The sequence below is a fragment of the Lissotriton helveticus genome, chromosome 2_1 (genome assembly GCF_964261635.1).
Source record: "Lissotriton helveticus chromosome 2_1, aLisHel1.1, whole genome shotgun sequence".
Lineage (NCBI taxonomy): Eukaryota > Metazoa > Chordata > Amphibia > Caudata > Salamandridae > Lissotriton > Lissotriton helveticus.
The window spans coordinates 568,484,160-568,500,989 of record NC_136059.1 but is presented as its reverse complement, the minus strand read 5'-3'; the positions used below and the strand labels follow the sequence as shown (position 1 = coordinate 568,500,989).

At 49.2% G+C, this 16,830-nt stretch overlaps 1 protein-coding gene across 5 annotated transcripts in view; it reads left to right on the top strand.

Moving 5' to 3' along the window:
* The window catches only part of ANKRD31 (ankyrin repeat domain 31), a 2,265,957-nt gene that overhangs the window by 2,022,179 nt on the left and 226,948 nt on the right, over nucleotides 1–16,830 (top strand). For all 5 annotated transcript variants that reach the window (XM_078675241.1, XM_078675243.1, XM_078675240.1 and 2 more), the window contains one exon: nucleotides 9,242–9,382. In XM_078675241.1, coding sequence (XP_078531367.1) covers nucleotides 9,242–9,382 — 141 coding nt within the window. The remainder of the gene's footprint in view (nucleotides 1–9,241; nucleotides 9,383–16,830) is intronic.

Sequence of the window (16,830 nt, the reverse complement as noted above, 5' to 3'; positions counted from 1 at the left end):
CGGTTCTCCACCCGAACCTGTCCAGCCTCAACCTACAAGCTTGGAGATTGAGCGGCGACAGTTGAGGCCATTTGACTTGCCTCTTGAAGTCTGTAATGTCATTCTGGCAGCCAGGCGTCCCTCCACAAAGTCGGTATACGCCTGCAGGTGGAACAGATTTGTGGCATCGTGCACAGCAAAGGCTGTGGACCCACTCTCTGCACCCCTTTCTGAGGTTCTCCTCTTTCTTCTTTCTCTTGCCCAGCAGGGCTCTGCTCTGGGCACTATCAAGGGGTACCTTTCTGCCCTTTCCGCCTTCTTAAGGCTACCTGATCAGCCTTCCTTGTTCAAGTCCCCCATTGTAAATAGGTTTTTAAAGGGCATCACACACATGTTCCCTCCTGTTCCTTTCGTGATGCCCCAGTGGGACTTGAATCTTGTACTTACTTACCTAATGTGTGCTCCCTTTGAGCCGCTCCATAACTGTCCTCTCCGTCTTCTTACTTTGAAGGCTGCTTTCCTGGTTGCCATCACCTCTGCCAGGAGAGTGAGTGAGCTCCAGGCTCTTTCTTCTATACCTCCTTCCTCTCTGTCCATCCGGACAAGGTTGTGTTACGAACGAGACCCTCTTTCCTGCCCAAGGTTGTCACGGCCTTCCACATCGGGCAGCCCATTACCTTGCCCACCTTCTTTCCGCCTCCGCATTCCTCGAAAGAGGAAGGGAGGCTCCACCGTCTGGACCCAAAACGTGCGCTCTCTTACTATCTGGATCGCACACGCCGGTTCCGGGTGGATGACCAACTCTTTGTTGGTTACGTGGGCGCTAAGAAGGGAAAAGCGGTGCACAAGAGGACCATCTCTCGGTGGATCATCTTGTGTATCCAGGCATGCTACTCCTTGGCTAAGAAGGAGCCCTCTGTTGGATTGCGGGCTCATTCCACACGGGCCACAGCGACTACCACTGCCCTGGGCCGAGGAGTGCCCTTGCAGGACATTTGCCAGGCAGCTACGTGAGCCTCGCTGCACACGTTTGCACAACACAACTGCCTGGACAGCCAAGTCCGGAGGGATGGTTTTTTTGGCCGTTCCATCCTCCAGGACTTTCTGGTGTGATTATTGGTTCGCAGACCCACCACCGGGGTTGGTATTGCTGGGGTATCTATTCTAAGGTAAGGAATCTATCACTAACGTGTCTCTTTCAGATGCACAAGTTACTACTTGTGTAACGATATATCTGTAAGAGACATTAGTTAGTGATAGATTCCTTACCGACCCACCCATCCTCCCCGTTCTGCGAACCGATATCTAGGGTTACGGTCATCCCCTTTCAGGGCCCTAGTTTCATGGCACCAGTGTTGGTTCTATCATGGCTCTGTGTATCTGGCGCGGAAAAGCTGTGTATCAGAACTGACGTCAGCGCGCATGGGCGGCGTCTAAGTACTCCGACTACGTCATTCCGGCGCTAACAACGGCGACGACGGACGCGGACGACGCCTGCCGGCGCGCAGGGGTATCGCTGTGCAAAATTTTCCGGATCCAGTCTGATGCCTGGGGATATTCTAAGGTAAGGAATCTATCACTAACTAATGTCTCTTTCAGATATATCGTTACACAAGTAGTAACTTGTACTTATTGACTATTTGTGTATAACAACTGCTCTATACTCCCCTCTGATAAGCCTAAGCTGCTTGACCACACTATCACAAATAGAGCATTTGGGATTAATAAGGTAAGCCCTGTAATCCACTTTTTGAATGGTGTGCCCTTATACTGACAATATAACATAAAAAGCCAGCTTCCTACAACATTCACTTCCGTCATCGCTACTCTTCTATGACCCTCTGCTCTCTGACCCCAGCTGCCTATCCCAACGCTGTTGCAGCGTCTCGCTGTCCAACACTGAAGGTGCATTCTTCTGCACCAACTGCCATTTCACAAGCACCCTCTCGCACTCACCTCACTCCGCGCCTGCACCTCAGACACCCAAAACACTCAGCACACATGACCACATACCTAGTCCCACCTACACCTCACCCCTCCCTGTTCTGTATACTCCTCAACAGTTGCTCTCTCATCAAACACACCAATGACATTTGGGATCTGCTACATGACCACCCACCATACATCCTCTTCCTGATAGAAGTAAGGCTGACTCCCTTGTTCCGGGTACAAGATTGCAAGACAGTACAGAACAAATTCCAATGACACCCAGCTCAAGGTCTCCCTCTCCTACAAGAGGTCAAACCCCCGACTAATTTCTTCCCCTGCATGCCCGAAGTTACCAGATGGATGAAAACCAAATGCCTCAAGCTCAACACAGACTAGACAGAAGTGGTAACTTTCCACAAAGACACCTCACTCTTAGAAGGCAGGGCAACAAACGCAAACAGCCGTGGAATAGTAATTGACAACCAGCTCATTATGTCTGGCCAAGTGAACACAGCCCGTCTCCTCATTCCACATAAATTCAAGATGATCAATACAATCTTCAAATTACTCCCCGGCAACACTTGAAGGTCTGCCACCACAGCCCTACTCACCAGCAACCTAGGCTACAGGAACGCACTCTGGGCCAGGTTCTCCCTCAATCGCGTGGCGAGGGCTGGAGATTAGCCTGTGCTGTTGCTGCTGGTCAAGACCGAGCCGCAGGTCCCTGAAAATCATGGGGTGAGCAGGAGCTCCCCTCGTCCCCTGAGGGAGCCCACTGGAAATCAGTGTTCGAGAGCTTGGTGGAGGCTCAGGGACGCTATTCATCATTACCCTTTGCAAGTTTTGCCTGCGCCACCCCGGAGTGTAGACTGATGCCTGACTTGGCCAGACCACCAGTCGTTGAGACTTGAGGTGGGTATCCCAATGACGTAACCTACCCCTGCCATGATTACCTCATGGAGGCGGGAGGTGTCTCATCGGCCTAACAGAGTGGATCAGAAAAAGACACTGAATAGTTAGGCAGAAGACACTGTTCTAGAGTGAATGGTTTTGGCGGCACACTGGTGATCTTGGCAGAATGGAGGGCTCTTAGTCCAAACAGTGGTTAAGATTGAGGCCTTTGGGGACTTCAGAGATCCCAACTTGAAGTGTCAAACCCTGCCAGGTCAACCTGGAGCTGGCCTGTACTTGGGGGCTGCACTGACGGAATTGGTGACAGAAGAGGCACTGTCCGAGACCCTATTATCTTTCAGTTCACCGTGAGCTCTGCTAAACGGATATGTACCACCTTTACCTCCCTGCATAGGCCCCTCTTCTGGTGTAACTTGGGAATGCCACCTTGGCTATGAAAGAGCCGACAGGGGTGTGTCCTCCCAAACTGCAACTCCTTATGGTGCTCCGTGGACTCTGGTTGGTTTCGAGGTTGCCACCCAAAGGTGGGGTGCATTTGATTCTCCTGGACCAGCCCAGGTATCAATCCTGAGGCTGGGCAGGGGGGACACTTGGGACCCTATTCACAGAATTAACTTAAGACAAAATCCTAAACTTACTACTTTTGGTATTCACAGAATGCACTTACTACTTTTGGTATTCACTGAATGAATTTACGACTACTGACTTTACGTCCGCACTCGGGCCGGAGATTCCGGCTTGGAGGTGGAGATTCCAGCTAGTAGGTGGGACTTCTGGCCCGGAGGTGGGACTTCCGGCCCGGAGGTGAAGATTTCGCCATGGCTAAATCTCTGCCACCGGCCGGAATCCCCACCTCTCTTCACCCCTCATCTTGAGAAAACACCTCAGCTCCTCCCCTCGGGAGTTGTAGCCCACACCTTGGTGTGAGGAGGGAATCCATATGAGGAAGCATGCCACCTAACAGTGAGTGATGGTTCTCGTCCTGAAAGGATTTCTCCCTTTAGGCTTTCTTTGACATTACATTACACTATCTCTATTCTCTGATTGATGCATGGCCATTTTTTCACATAACAGAAAGGTGCTTCACCATCTTCTCTGGGGCACATTGGATTATTTATTCTTGCCCAGATCTGAAGCACTCTGAGTGGTGGGAGTTCACATACCAGCTAGGGGTCTGTTCGACCATTCCCTGGTGGAACTAATAAGATGACTCTGACAAAGTGGGACTAGTTGGAGTCTTAGTGCATGGATGGTTGCGGACCTTGGGTTTAAAGTTATCACACTCAAGGCCACTGGTGGATATTTTGCTATTGTCAAAGGGTCAGTTGACTCACCAAGACCGTTTTGGGAGGCATTGAAGGTTATTTTGAGAGATCATTAGCTACCAGGCAGGCAAAAAGCAGAATACGCATCAAGAAATTACTAATCTTGAGAAACATTCTAGATTTAGAATCACACTATTGGGCGTTTCCTTAACCATCTTTCCTTGGGGTTTCACTACACACAATAAAAAAAGTTCTCCAACAGACCTTGTTAAAGAAGCACAGATGGTGTGGCTCACCACCCAAGTCATATATATCAGTGGGGGGATAAAGTCAATAAAGCTCTATATTGGCTTTGCTCAAATACCACCGCATGAGACCCTCATTCAATATGTTCTTGATGAGGAAGACAATAAAGTCAGCCTTGAGCTCCTTATAGCCCTTAGATTTGCACAGTACTGTGCAGATCTCCATACATTGCCTCCCACACCCACTCAGTCCACGCTAACCGATTTTATGGCCTACCTCCCTACCAAGAGGTTAAGCTTGGATGAGAGAATACTCTTTGAAAGAAGCATTACTGTTGAGGAACTGCAAGAAGTCTTGACAGAACTACAATCCAGTCAAACCCCAGGCTCAAACAAATTCCCAGTGGAGTCTACAAAGCATCATTGTCAAGGCTGAAGACACTACCGATGGCCATTTTCCAGGACACACTCCATGGGGGAGTAGTCCCTCTGGATCTGCATGTCCGATATTGTGGTTATCCCTAAGCTGGGCTAACCCACTGCTAAATGTTCCTCATACCACTCTATATCCCTCCTTACTTTACATGGAAGTCAAAATTTGGGCTATGGGCCTGGTGAACCACCCACTAAAAGTGGTGATCTCCCTGGTCTACTTGGACCAGTCGGGCTTCATGCACAAACAAGCCACTGGGTACAATATTTGGTGAGTCAAGAACGCTTTGGACCTTGTCTGAGAGACTACCCTGCACTAAGGCGCTACGTTTGGTTGATTTTCACAAGACCTTCGGCACAGTGAGGTGGGTGTATCTGTTTCCATTATTTGTGACAATGGACTTTGGCCCCTGTTACATCAGTTATGTCAGATTGCAGCCATGACGGCAAAGATTAGGGTAGGGCAATATGTATCACACAAATTCCAAATACAATGAGGGACACGAAAGACTGACCATGATCGCCTCTACTCTTCCGCCTTGCTATTGAACCCTTGGTGGAATGGGTGAGGATGGAGCTCTGTTGAAGGGGTTCAATTGGTTACCGAATGTAACGAACAGAATAGTACTGTATGCAGATTATGTTTTCATTTTCCAGGATGAGACTCAGTGGTCAAAGCCACCACTCATTCAGGTATTACAAATATTTTGGAGCTTCTCTGGGCTCAGAATTAGCACAGTGAAATCATCCTTATACCCGGTCATTGCTCTCCCTCCCTCGATGGCCTGGGTGAGTGATATGCAGGTGCTTACGACAGTCAGAATTTACAGCCACATCTACATCGGCTGTCTAAAGACTTTAGGTTCTGGTCTAAGCTCCTCCCATCTTTTATGGGGCGATCATCAGTTTTTAAAATGATAGGCTTGCCACGCCTGCTATACCAGCTTTAAAATTTCCTGTAACTCATTGTTAAAACTTTTTTTCACTCGCCTCAGCACTCCTGCAGGGATTACTATGGAGCAATTGGCCTCCTAGGATCGCACTAACTAATGGCCCGATGTAGGCCGCCAATTACCGGTCGGTAACGGCCGATTTCGGCCGTTACCGACCAGTATTTGGGATTTGACATGTAGGTAGGCTTAATTTACAGAATCAGTAAATTTACCGATTCTGTAAAATACCGAATCGGTAAATTTACCGAATCGGTAAATACAGATGTAGGTGGCACTGAAAACAGTGCCACAGGCCATTACCGATTCGTTATTTACCATGTAATACTATTACATGGTAAATAACGAATTCCAGTGTACATGCACATCTGTGCATGTACACCTGTGCCATGTGGCACACAGACATGCCCTAAGGGCATGTCTGTGTGCCACATGGCACACAAGCCAGAAACAGGGGTGCAACAGGGTGTCAAAGTGACACCCTGTCCCCCTTGTAAAATCGGTAATTTTACCGATTCGGTAATTACCGAATTGGTATTTGCTATTGAATCCTATGGGCTTCACGGCCCATAGGAATCAATAGCAAATACTGATTCGGTAATTACCGGTAATTACCGGTAATTACCGAATCGGTAATTACCGAATCGGTAATTACCGAATCTTACCGAATCGGTATTTTTACTGATTTATATTTCCTACATAGCAATTACCGATTAGTAAATACCGAATCGGTAAAATTCGGTATTTACCATTCGGTAATTTGCTATTACCTACATCTAGCCCTAAATTACAGGACCTCACAATTCCTTAGTGATTGGTGGATTTGAGGGATTGATGACCCCACCTATGCATCTGATGGGTGGGCGATACTAGAGACACCGATTTCCATTTGACTATACTGGGACTGCCTTTACTTACCCTCCCTTTGGCCCTGTGGGTGGCATTTAAGACTAGGAGTGAAGCCCTTATTGTCCTAGGATGTACTTCGTGCCTGACACAGGAGACACCTCTGGTAAATGGAAGATGGCTTCAACAGTTGTCGAAGTTGCAAGGCTTTAGACTATGGGATCTCATTGGTATCTCTAAACTGTAGGATCTTTTGACTGAAACCACACTTAAATCAATTATCGACTTGCAAGAAGAATACGACCTCCACCATGGCCAATGTAATAACTTTTGGCACATTAGGCTTGCACTTACATCCAATATCTCTGATCTGGGCAATTTCCTGGACCACAGCTCCCTAGAAGCTAAAGTGTTACTAGAAGAGCAGAAGGACCACAAAATCCCCCTTATATATAAATGCCTTGTGTTTATCACTGCAGACTCATTTGATCACTTTCAGCATATATGGGCTGGAGACCCAGGTTCTCTCACAAAGTATGACTGGGGAAGGCTCTGGGGTACCTGAGGAAGGTTACCATTACAATCCGGTCCCGCACTATACAACTCTGAAATATCTGCATCAGGCTTATTTCACTAGGGACAAACTACAAAATGTGGGCGAGTGCTTCACCATTTTGCCTACAGTGCACTACACAATGGGGAAATTTCGTACACACTATCTGGAACATGTGAAAAACTAGTCTCGTTCTGGGAAGTGGTTCTTACCTGTTTGGGTGTGGTGCTGGGTTGGAGCCTTCCTTGATATCCTAAATTCACGCTACTACACATCACACGCCATTTGGATAGCAACAGATACAAAAGGGCCCTTCTGTGGCTCCACTTAGTCGTAGCTAAGCTGGATATTGCTGTAGCCTGGAAGGCCACAGAGGCCTCGTCACTGGAGAGGTGGCAAAAGGGCTTGGACTGTTGTCTGAGTCTAGAGCGACCTATATACATTGCCAGAGGGTGTCCTAAAAAACATTGTAAGGTTTGGAAACATGGGTTTAATGTCAGAGGATCAAACTAGAGGCTTGCCAAGGAGGTCCTAGTCGTTGGACGATGAGATATGCACTTTGGGACTCATTCAGTCTAGGAAACATCTGTGGTTAAGGGGAAGGGTTTTTTGGCTGTATGGTGTGGTTCAGTGCTCTGATACAAGAGTTGTACATCAGGAATCATGCAAATTGAATTAATTGTTTGTAAACCTTGGTTTCTGGTTCTGATGATTAACTTAATAAATGCTAATAAAATGTTCCATTAATAATAATAATAATAATAATAAGAATAATAATAATAATAATGTTATCTCTGGTTAGTAAAAACCTCCGAATTTTATCCTTGGACTCTTTTTAAATATGTATTAAAAGCCCAGTTCACTAGAGAAGTCAACTGAAGAGCCCTAAAGACTGGACCTGATCTCCCTCGGATATCCAGAATAAAGAAGTGGAATCCAAGAGTCATAAGACTGACCTATTTCAGCTATAGGAACACAACAAGCCTCAAGAGGCCTTTCCTGTAACTGCCCAGATGACCAGTTCCAACTGAACCTACCCATAACCCTTCTGCTGGCCTCAGCTGGAGTGAGTATTGACTCCAAGTGCTGTTCCCAAGGTCCTGGGTCCTTTAGCTGTGTCGAAATGTACTTCTCTTAACATATTCTGAAACCAAGAACATAAAAAGGTTTTCTTCAAAGACTTCTGGAGGACTGGGTACCTGTCTGCCACACGATCCAACGAAGGAGTGTTGCTGCTAGGCTGAAGATCCAGGTTGCTCTCTCACTGAGCCTTTCTGCAGCAGCAAATCCGAATGAGCTGTATCTTGCAGAGAAGTTGTCTAGACTCATGAAGCTCTCTTCGGCTTCAGACTGCAGTCATGCTCTCCTGGAATATTCCGATCTAAAAAAAAGTGACTATGTCGGAACATAGAAATATTTACTGGACAATGGTGCCAAAAGTATCCAGCCGGCGAGGGACCTTACTTGGAGTTTTCCTGCCAAAAGTGAACAGTTTCACATAGACCGGCGGCTATCCAACGACATGGAGCCCTCTGTGGCCAAAACCTGCTGCCTTCACCGCTGAGAATTTTGGACTTGCATTATAAAGACTAAGTCAGAAGGAAAAACTTCTGACTGTGCCAAACCTGGTTTCTCTATCTGACCCACACTTTGATCAGCCTTTATTTGTGCCTAAGTAATGTTCAAACGCATCCAGATGACCTTGGTTGGCGTGTGACACTTCTTGGTACTATTTTACACCTTCAACTTTAAAAATTGTTATCTCTGGTTCCTCTTATTGGATTTTTGTCATTTTAGTGTCATTTTATTTATTAAAATGTAATCTATGTTTCTAAATTGGTTTTGGGAGTTCTCTTGTGTTGTGTTTTGACATTCGTACTGTTTTGGTCCTGCATAACTATTTTACATATTGCATCTAAGATGAGCCTGTCTGATCTGTGCCTGATCTGTGCCATAGCTACCAAGGGACACAGGTTCATTTAATGACTTTTGTGATTCACCTTAACATGGATTGTGGTTATTCCTCATAGTGTGCCATCACCCCCTTCACTAATACCCACAATGTTGTACACCAATGTATTGGATATATATAAAGTTTGCTTAGTCCTTCTCATGATTTTCCTTTTTTAGGACTCCAGCCACAAAGCTACTCTTTTGTTGGATGGGAGAATCAGGATCAACAGTGGCAGAATTTACACCAATCCAATTCAGTGGATTAAGACACTATTAGGTGAAGACATTTCTGTTAGCTGGAAGTATGCAATGAGCAAGGTAGGTTTCCACAATATATGAACAATTCTCTCAGAGCTCCTTCAACCTATAAAAAAGCACTAAGGATGGTATATCCTGTCACAGTTTTCCAGGGACTGAAATGCACAGATCTAAAAGAAACAGGTTAGTAATAGATTCCTTACCTTAGAATACCCCCAGGCGTCAGACTGGATCCGGAAACTTTTGCGTAGCAGTACCCTAGCGCGTCGGTACGCGTCATCTGCGGCTCCGAGTCCGTCATCGGCGTCATTGGTGCCGGGATGACGTCGCCGGAGTACTTAGACGCCGCCATCGCGCGCTAAAATCAGTTCCTATTTTTTTCCACGTCAGCAAGCGCCGATCCGGGAACAGTGATACCATTTAGTCATTTTTTTACAAAACTTTTTGATCTTTTTGATCATCTTTTTCGAAGTAGAGAGACTCCGACGGTGCCGGTAGGGATGCCCGGGTTTAAACCCCTGCGTCGACTGCAACCGACTGATGTCGGTTACCGACCACCATCGCTGGTGTCTTCATTGCCTGGGGCCCGACCACGATGACAAGTCATGCCCCGACTACCGGGCCTTGACGTCGAAGGCTAGGCGGGAGCGGTCCCGCAAGCGCCTCATGCTCCGGCAGTCGGCCCCACTCCGTTCGAGGTCCCGGTCTAGTAGGAAGTCGAGGGACCGGTCGCGGGGCCGGAGTCATCATGGCTCGGAGGATCGACACCACTCCCCTTCGAGCTCCAAGTCCTCAGGTAAGAGGCATAAGAAGTCGAAAAGGCGACATCGCTCTTCCGACTCCCCCCGACGCTCGCGTGACGCGGCTGGGGGTTCGGGTGACACCGCCCACGCGGCTCCGTCGGAGCCGCAGGCGTCGCGTCCTGCTCCATACCCACCGGTCCATGGGCAGCACGCGACGCCGGAGGAGATTAACGCCTTCCACTCGGCCATGAGGTCGCTCACTCCTACGTCGGGTTCCGCGGTGCCTTCGGGCCCCGCGGCCCCGGCTGGGAGCCCAAGCGGGCCGGGTGCTTCAGCCCCGGCGCCGTCGGGTGCTTCGGCCTCGGCGCCATCGGCGACTTCGGTCCGGACGCCGCAGGACTGCACTGGATCCAGGCCCGGATCCGGTCGTCGCCGGTCGACATTATGACCTCGGCGGCTCCTAGGGTGTGGCCCCCGCCGCCGACCTCGGCCGACGCCGTCCCCAGTCCCTCCCTCGGTCCGGTTCCGACGTCGGAACGGCGTCGTTCGACGCCGCTTTCGACGCCGATGGGAGATTTTTACTTCTATGAACCGGCCCCATCTTTTGACCCTGAATACCAGGAGATGGGTGGCGAGGCGGATTGGGAGGGGTCTGAGGACCCTCTGGCAGACAGTGTCTTTGTCTCTCCTCCTACCGTGGCTACGGAGGAGGGGGCAGCCTATAGAGTGGTGTTGACGCGGCCGTGAGGACTAACCTCACTGAGGTCCTTAAACGGTAGGCAAGCTCTTCGGAGCCTCTGTTGCCGTTTAATGAGGCCTTGTCTGACGTTCTTCTGGGCACCTGGTCCAGGCCCGCTACAGGTCCTCCTGTAGATAGGAACGTGGCCAGACGCCACCGCCCGCTCCGGGCGACCCTTCCTTCCTGTCCACCCTTCCTTCCTGTCCACCCACCACACCCCCGAGAGCCTGGTCATCCAGGCCTCCAACTCCCAGACCGTATTCTCTACGGCTCCCCCCGATCGGGAATCCAAGAGGTACGAGAAATATGGCAAAAAGATGTTCTCCTCCCTGAGTTTGGGATTGCGGTCAGTTAATACCGCGTGCCTCTTGGGCCGTTATACCCACTCTCTGTGGGACACGGCCGCGGACGTGCTGCCACAATGTCCGGAGGAGGCCCGGACTAAACTTGCCCAAGCCCTTGCGGAGGGTCGAGATGCGGCACGGTACTCCATCAAACGTGGACTGGATACCACGGACTCGCTAGGTAGAGCGATGGCAACGACGGTGGCAATTCGTCGCCACGCCTGGCTGAGGTCCACCAACTTTTCGGTTGATGTCCAAAACACCCTTATGGACATGCCGTTTGATGGCCGTCGCCTCTTTGGCGACAAGGCAGACAGTGCGCTTGAGCGCTTTAAGGACTCCAGGGCTACGGTGAAGTCCTTGGGCCAGTCACCCCCCCCCCGCCAGAAATCTGCTGCCTTTCGTCCCTTTCGTGGCCAAGGAAGGGGCGCCCCCACACGTCCTGCCAGCCACGGGCCGAAGACTACCATCCAGCGAGGTGGCGGATGTGGTAACCGCCGTGGCGGTGCCCGGGGACAACGGTGCGGCCAGTTCACATCCACCCCCGCAGCATCCGCCTCAAAGCCCTCCTAGTCCGAGCTTTCAGGCTCATGAGACGCCAGTGGGGGGCAGGGTTTGCAATCACCTCCTCCACTGGCGCTACATCACCTTGGACAGGTGGGTGCTGCAAATCATCCGAATGGGCTACTCCCTCCCCTTTGAGGCGACTCCTCCAGCCATGCCACCGCAGTATCACTGCGTGTCGGGGGAGCACTTGAATCTTCTGGGAGAGGAAGTTGTGGCCCTCTTGGCCAAGGGGGCCATCGAGCGCGTTCCTGGGCCAGAAGTAGGGTGTGGTTGTTACTCCCACTACTTTCTGGTTCCCACGCGCTATCTTGGACCTGCGGAACGTCAACAGCTTCCTCCGGAAGGAGAGGTTCAAGATGCTGACACTGGCTCAGGTCTTAGCTGCCCTGGACCCAGGAGACTGAATGGTAGCGTTGGACTTGCAGGACGCTTATTTCCACATCCCCGTCCTGCCGGCCCACTGGCGCTACTTGCGGTTCACAGTAGGTCACGAGCACTTTCAGTTTACCGTGCTCCCCTTCGGCCTTACCAGCGCCCCACGGGTGTTCACGAAAGTGATGGCGGTTGTCGTAGCTCATCTGCGCAGGTTAGGGGTTTCAATCTTCCCCTACCTAGACGACTGGTTGTTGAAGGCGGGCTCGCCCCAGACAGTCGTCAGCCACCTCCAGACTATGGCCAACCTCCTGCACCTGCTGGGGTTCTCCATTAATGTGCCGAAGTCACACCTGTGCCTCTCTCAGAAGCTCCTCTTCATCTGAGCGGTTCTAGACTCGGTGCAGTTTCGGGTTATCCTCCCGAACAGCGGGTTCGGGATATTCAGGCTCTGATTCCGATCTTTCAGCCTTTAACCCGGGTCTCGGTCAGATTGACGCTGCGGCTTCTGGGGCTGATGGCCTCCTGCATCCTTCTGGTGCATCACGCCAGGTGGCGGATGCGGGCTCTGCAGTGGGACCTGAAGTTTCAGTGGGCCCAGCATCAGGGCAACTTGTCCGGCCATGTCTTGATCTCGGAGGGCACTGCAAGACAGTTGCAGTGGTGGCTCATGGACCGCGATTGGGTCAGCGGCAGATCCCTCTCCCTACCCCAACCGGAGCACGTAGTTGTGACGGACGCGTCCCTCCAGGGCTGGGGAGGCCACATGGGAGAGGCAGAGATCAGAGGCCTCTGGTCTCCGGTGGAGTCCCAGCTCCATATCAACCTTCTGGAGCTGCGGGAAATCCGACTTGCACTGAAGACATTCCTCCCCTCTGTCCAGGGGAGTGTAGTGCAGGTGTTCACGGACAACACCATCGCCATGTGGTACTGCAACAAACAGGGCGGGGTGGGGTCTGCGCGTTGGAATTTCCAAGGCGGCACTCGCTCGGAGACGCTTTTTGTCGCGAGTGGAGTTGCGGTCTATTGTACGCCTTTCCGCCTATACCACTTCTGCCTAGAGTGCTGAAGAAGATCAGGCGCGACTGGGCCCATGTCATCCTTGTGGCTCTGGACTTGGCACGGAGGTTCTGGTATCCCGAGCTACTCAGCCAGTCTGTCGATCCCCTGATTCGTCTGCCTCTGCAGGAGGACCTTCTGTCGCAGCAGCAGGGGACGGTCCTCCACCCAAACCTATCCAGTCTCCACTTACATGCGTAGAGATTGAGCGGCGGCAGTTGAGGCCATTTGACTTGCCTCCTGAAGTCTGTAATGGCATTCTGGCAGCCAGGCGTCCCTCCACAAAATCGGTATACGCCTGCAGGTGGAACAAGTTTGTGGCATGGTGCACAGCAAAGGCTGTGGATCCCCTATCTGCCCCTCTTTCAGAGTTTCTCCTCTTTCTTCTTTCTCTTGCCCAGCAGGGCTCTGCTCTGGGCACTCTGAAGGGCTACCTCTCGGCCATTTCCGCCTTCTTAAGGCTACCTGATCAGCCCTCGTTGTTCAAGTCCCCCATTGTAAATAGGTTCTTAATGGGCATCACCCATATGTTTCCTCCAGTCCCTTTCGTGATGTCTCAGTGGGACTTGAACCTTGTTCTTACCTTTCTGATGTGCGCTCCCTTTGAGCTACTTCATAACTGTCCTCTTCGCCTACTTACTCTGAAGACCGCTTTCCTGGTTGCCATCACGTCTTCCAGGAGAGTGAGTGAGCTCCAGGCCCTTTCCTCTAAGCCTCCTTTCCTTTCAGTCCATCCGGACAAAGTTGTGTTGCGGACGCGACCTTCTTTCCTGCCCAAGGTAGTCATAGCCTTCCACATCGGGCAGTCCATCACCTTGCCCACCTTCTTTCCGCCTCCGGATCCCTCGAAAGAGGAAGAGAGGCTCCACCGTCTGGACCCAAAACGTGCGCTCTCTTTCTACTTGGATCGCACACGCCAGTTCCGGGTGGATGACCAACTCTTTGTTGGTTACGTGGGTGCTAAGAAGGGACGGGCGGTGCACAAACGGACCATCTCTCGGTGGGTCGTGCTGTGCATCAAGGCTTGTTAGTCTTTGGCTCGAAAGGGTCTTTGTGCCCATTCCACTCGGGCCACGGCGGCTACTACTGCCATGGGCGGGGGAGTCCCATTGCAGGACATCTGTCTGGTAGCTACTTGGGCCTCGCTGCACACGTTCGCAAGACACTACTGCCTGGACAGCCAAGTCCGGAGAGATGGCTTTTTCGGCCGTTCCGTTCTCCAGGACTTTCTGGTGTGATCATAGGTTTGCAGACCCACCACCGCGGTTGGTATTGCTGGGGTATCTATTCCAAGGTAAGGAATCTAATACTAACCTGTTTCTTTCAGATGCATAAGTTACTTACCTTCGGTAACGATATATCTGTAAGAAACAGTAGTTAGTATTAGATTCCTTACCGCCCCACCCATCCTCCCCGTTCTGCGAACCGATATCTAGGGTTAAGGACATCCCTTTCAGGGCCCTAGTTTTTATGGCACCAGTGTTGGTTTTTATCATTCCTCTGCGTTTTCTGGCGCGGAAAAGCTGTGTATAAGAACTGACGTCAGCGCGCGAGGGCGACGTCTAAGTACTCCAGCGCGTCATCCCGGCGCCAATTACGCCGACGACGGACGTGGTGCCCCAGACGACGCCTACCGACGCGCCAGTGTACTGCTATGCAAAAGTTTCCGGATCCAGTCTGACGCCTGGGGGTATTCTAAGGTAAGGAATCTAATACTAACTACTGTTTCTTACAGATATTTCGTTACCGAAGGTAAGTAACTTGTGCTCCTGGTCTTGTGACCCTGACATTGTGAGGGCCGGTATTTAATAAAACATGTAGAATTGAACTGTGGATACGCCTGGGACCGTATCACATAAAGTGACTACTGGGGGTTCTAAGTTAAGACACAGTTGAGGACACAGTTTCGGGTTGACCGTAGTCTTAAGTGATTGAAGAGTTGGAGCAGTAATATTTTACTGTCGTAGACAATGGTAAATGGTTGCTTTTCACAAAAATGTAAACAACAGAACACAGCAAAATAACATTTAGAGAGCAACACAACAACACAATTAAAACATAACAGAGCACATCATGACAAAACAGTCAAAACTGAATGCACCATGACAGCTGCAGTAATGCACAGCACAATAACATTGCAATAAAGCCGCAAAAAAACATAGACGCACAAAAAACAACAGAACGCATCACCACCACAGCCAAATGCCACAAAACAAATGTGCACAAACATTCTTACCCCATATTACTAACTTCATAAGCTTGTTTTCATACTACAGTGTTAATAAGGGTTTGGATCAAGTGAAAAAGCTAATTAAACTAGAAATGCATACAACATTATTTTCTGGTTAATATTAGACTACAAAAAGTGCATAACCAAAACATGCATGTGTTTCTTTCTTTGAAAAATATTGTGAATTAGTGTGCTTTGGCAGAAGTGCAAATGTTCTCGTATTGTTATATTTATGCACGCTTCCTCTACAGCCTTGCAAGAAAATGTTGTGTAAAGTAAAATTAATTAAATATATTTCGAAATTGTTACTTTCCTTCTGGTGGAAAGTTACAAGTAATGAATGGTGGCACAGAACATCATACTGTAATGTATTTGTATTGCAAACATACAATTATCCAGATGGAAAGCAGGGGAAAATGTTTTTATTTTCATGTAACTTTCCTGTTCCTGTTTACTGAGAGAATGGTACGTACTAAAATGTGTCACAATAATTTTTAGTCTATATTCACAAATTGTTTGTATCAAAATCCTATAGGAAGACTAAAAAAAAATAGGCAAGTATCATATTTGAGCTAATTTTTGAGAATCCAAGAAGGCGAAGCATACTTCGTCTTCACCACTCTGGTCCAAATCATTTTGCGAAGTATCAAAAATGAGGCACAATTCTAGGCATCACTTCCAAATGTCAGGCTGTGTAGCCTGAGTCTGGGTCTATTCTGCGCCTCCCAGAGTTTGCCAAAACTGGAGCGACCCCCACCCCAGCTTAAAGAATTGTTCAAGGCCTTGCATCTCATCTTTGGGTACACCATGGGGTTGGCAGGTGCCCTAACTAAGGGCCATATGTATCAACATACCCTTTTGCGATTTCCTAATAGCGAATTTTAAGGAATCGCTATTTAGAAATCGCAAAATGGTATGTATGTAGAAAATCGCTTTTTTTTTGCGATTTCTTAAGATTCCTTAATTGCGATTAGCAAATTGCTAATCGCAATTCAGGAATAATTTCCCATTCATTTCTATGGGCCAGGAGGACCATAGGAATGAATGTGAAATGATTCTCAATTTGCGATTCGCAATTTGCTAATCGCAAATTGAGAATAACTTCAAGGGTGCAGGGGTGTCTCAAGAACACCCTGCTGCACCCCTGAAAATGACATGTGTGCGCATATGGCGCACATACATGTCCTAAGGGCTTGTATGAGCGTCACACGGCACCTTTGGATTGTTAAAAAAATGCTTTTTTAAGAGAATTCGCAACTTACCACCAACTAGAAGTTGGTGGTAATTTGCGATTCCTTAAGGGCATTTTGGAATTGTTCTTTTCATTGATACATTGCTTTTAAGGAATCACAAAATATGCGATTCCTTAAATGCAATCGCAAAATAAGGAATGGCAAATTTTGCGATTCCTTATTTTGCACCCAAATTGTTTAATACATACCATTTTGGGAAAA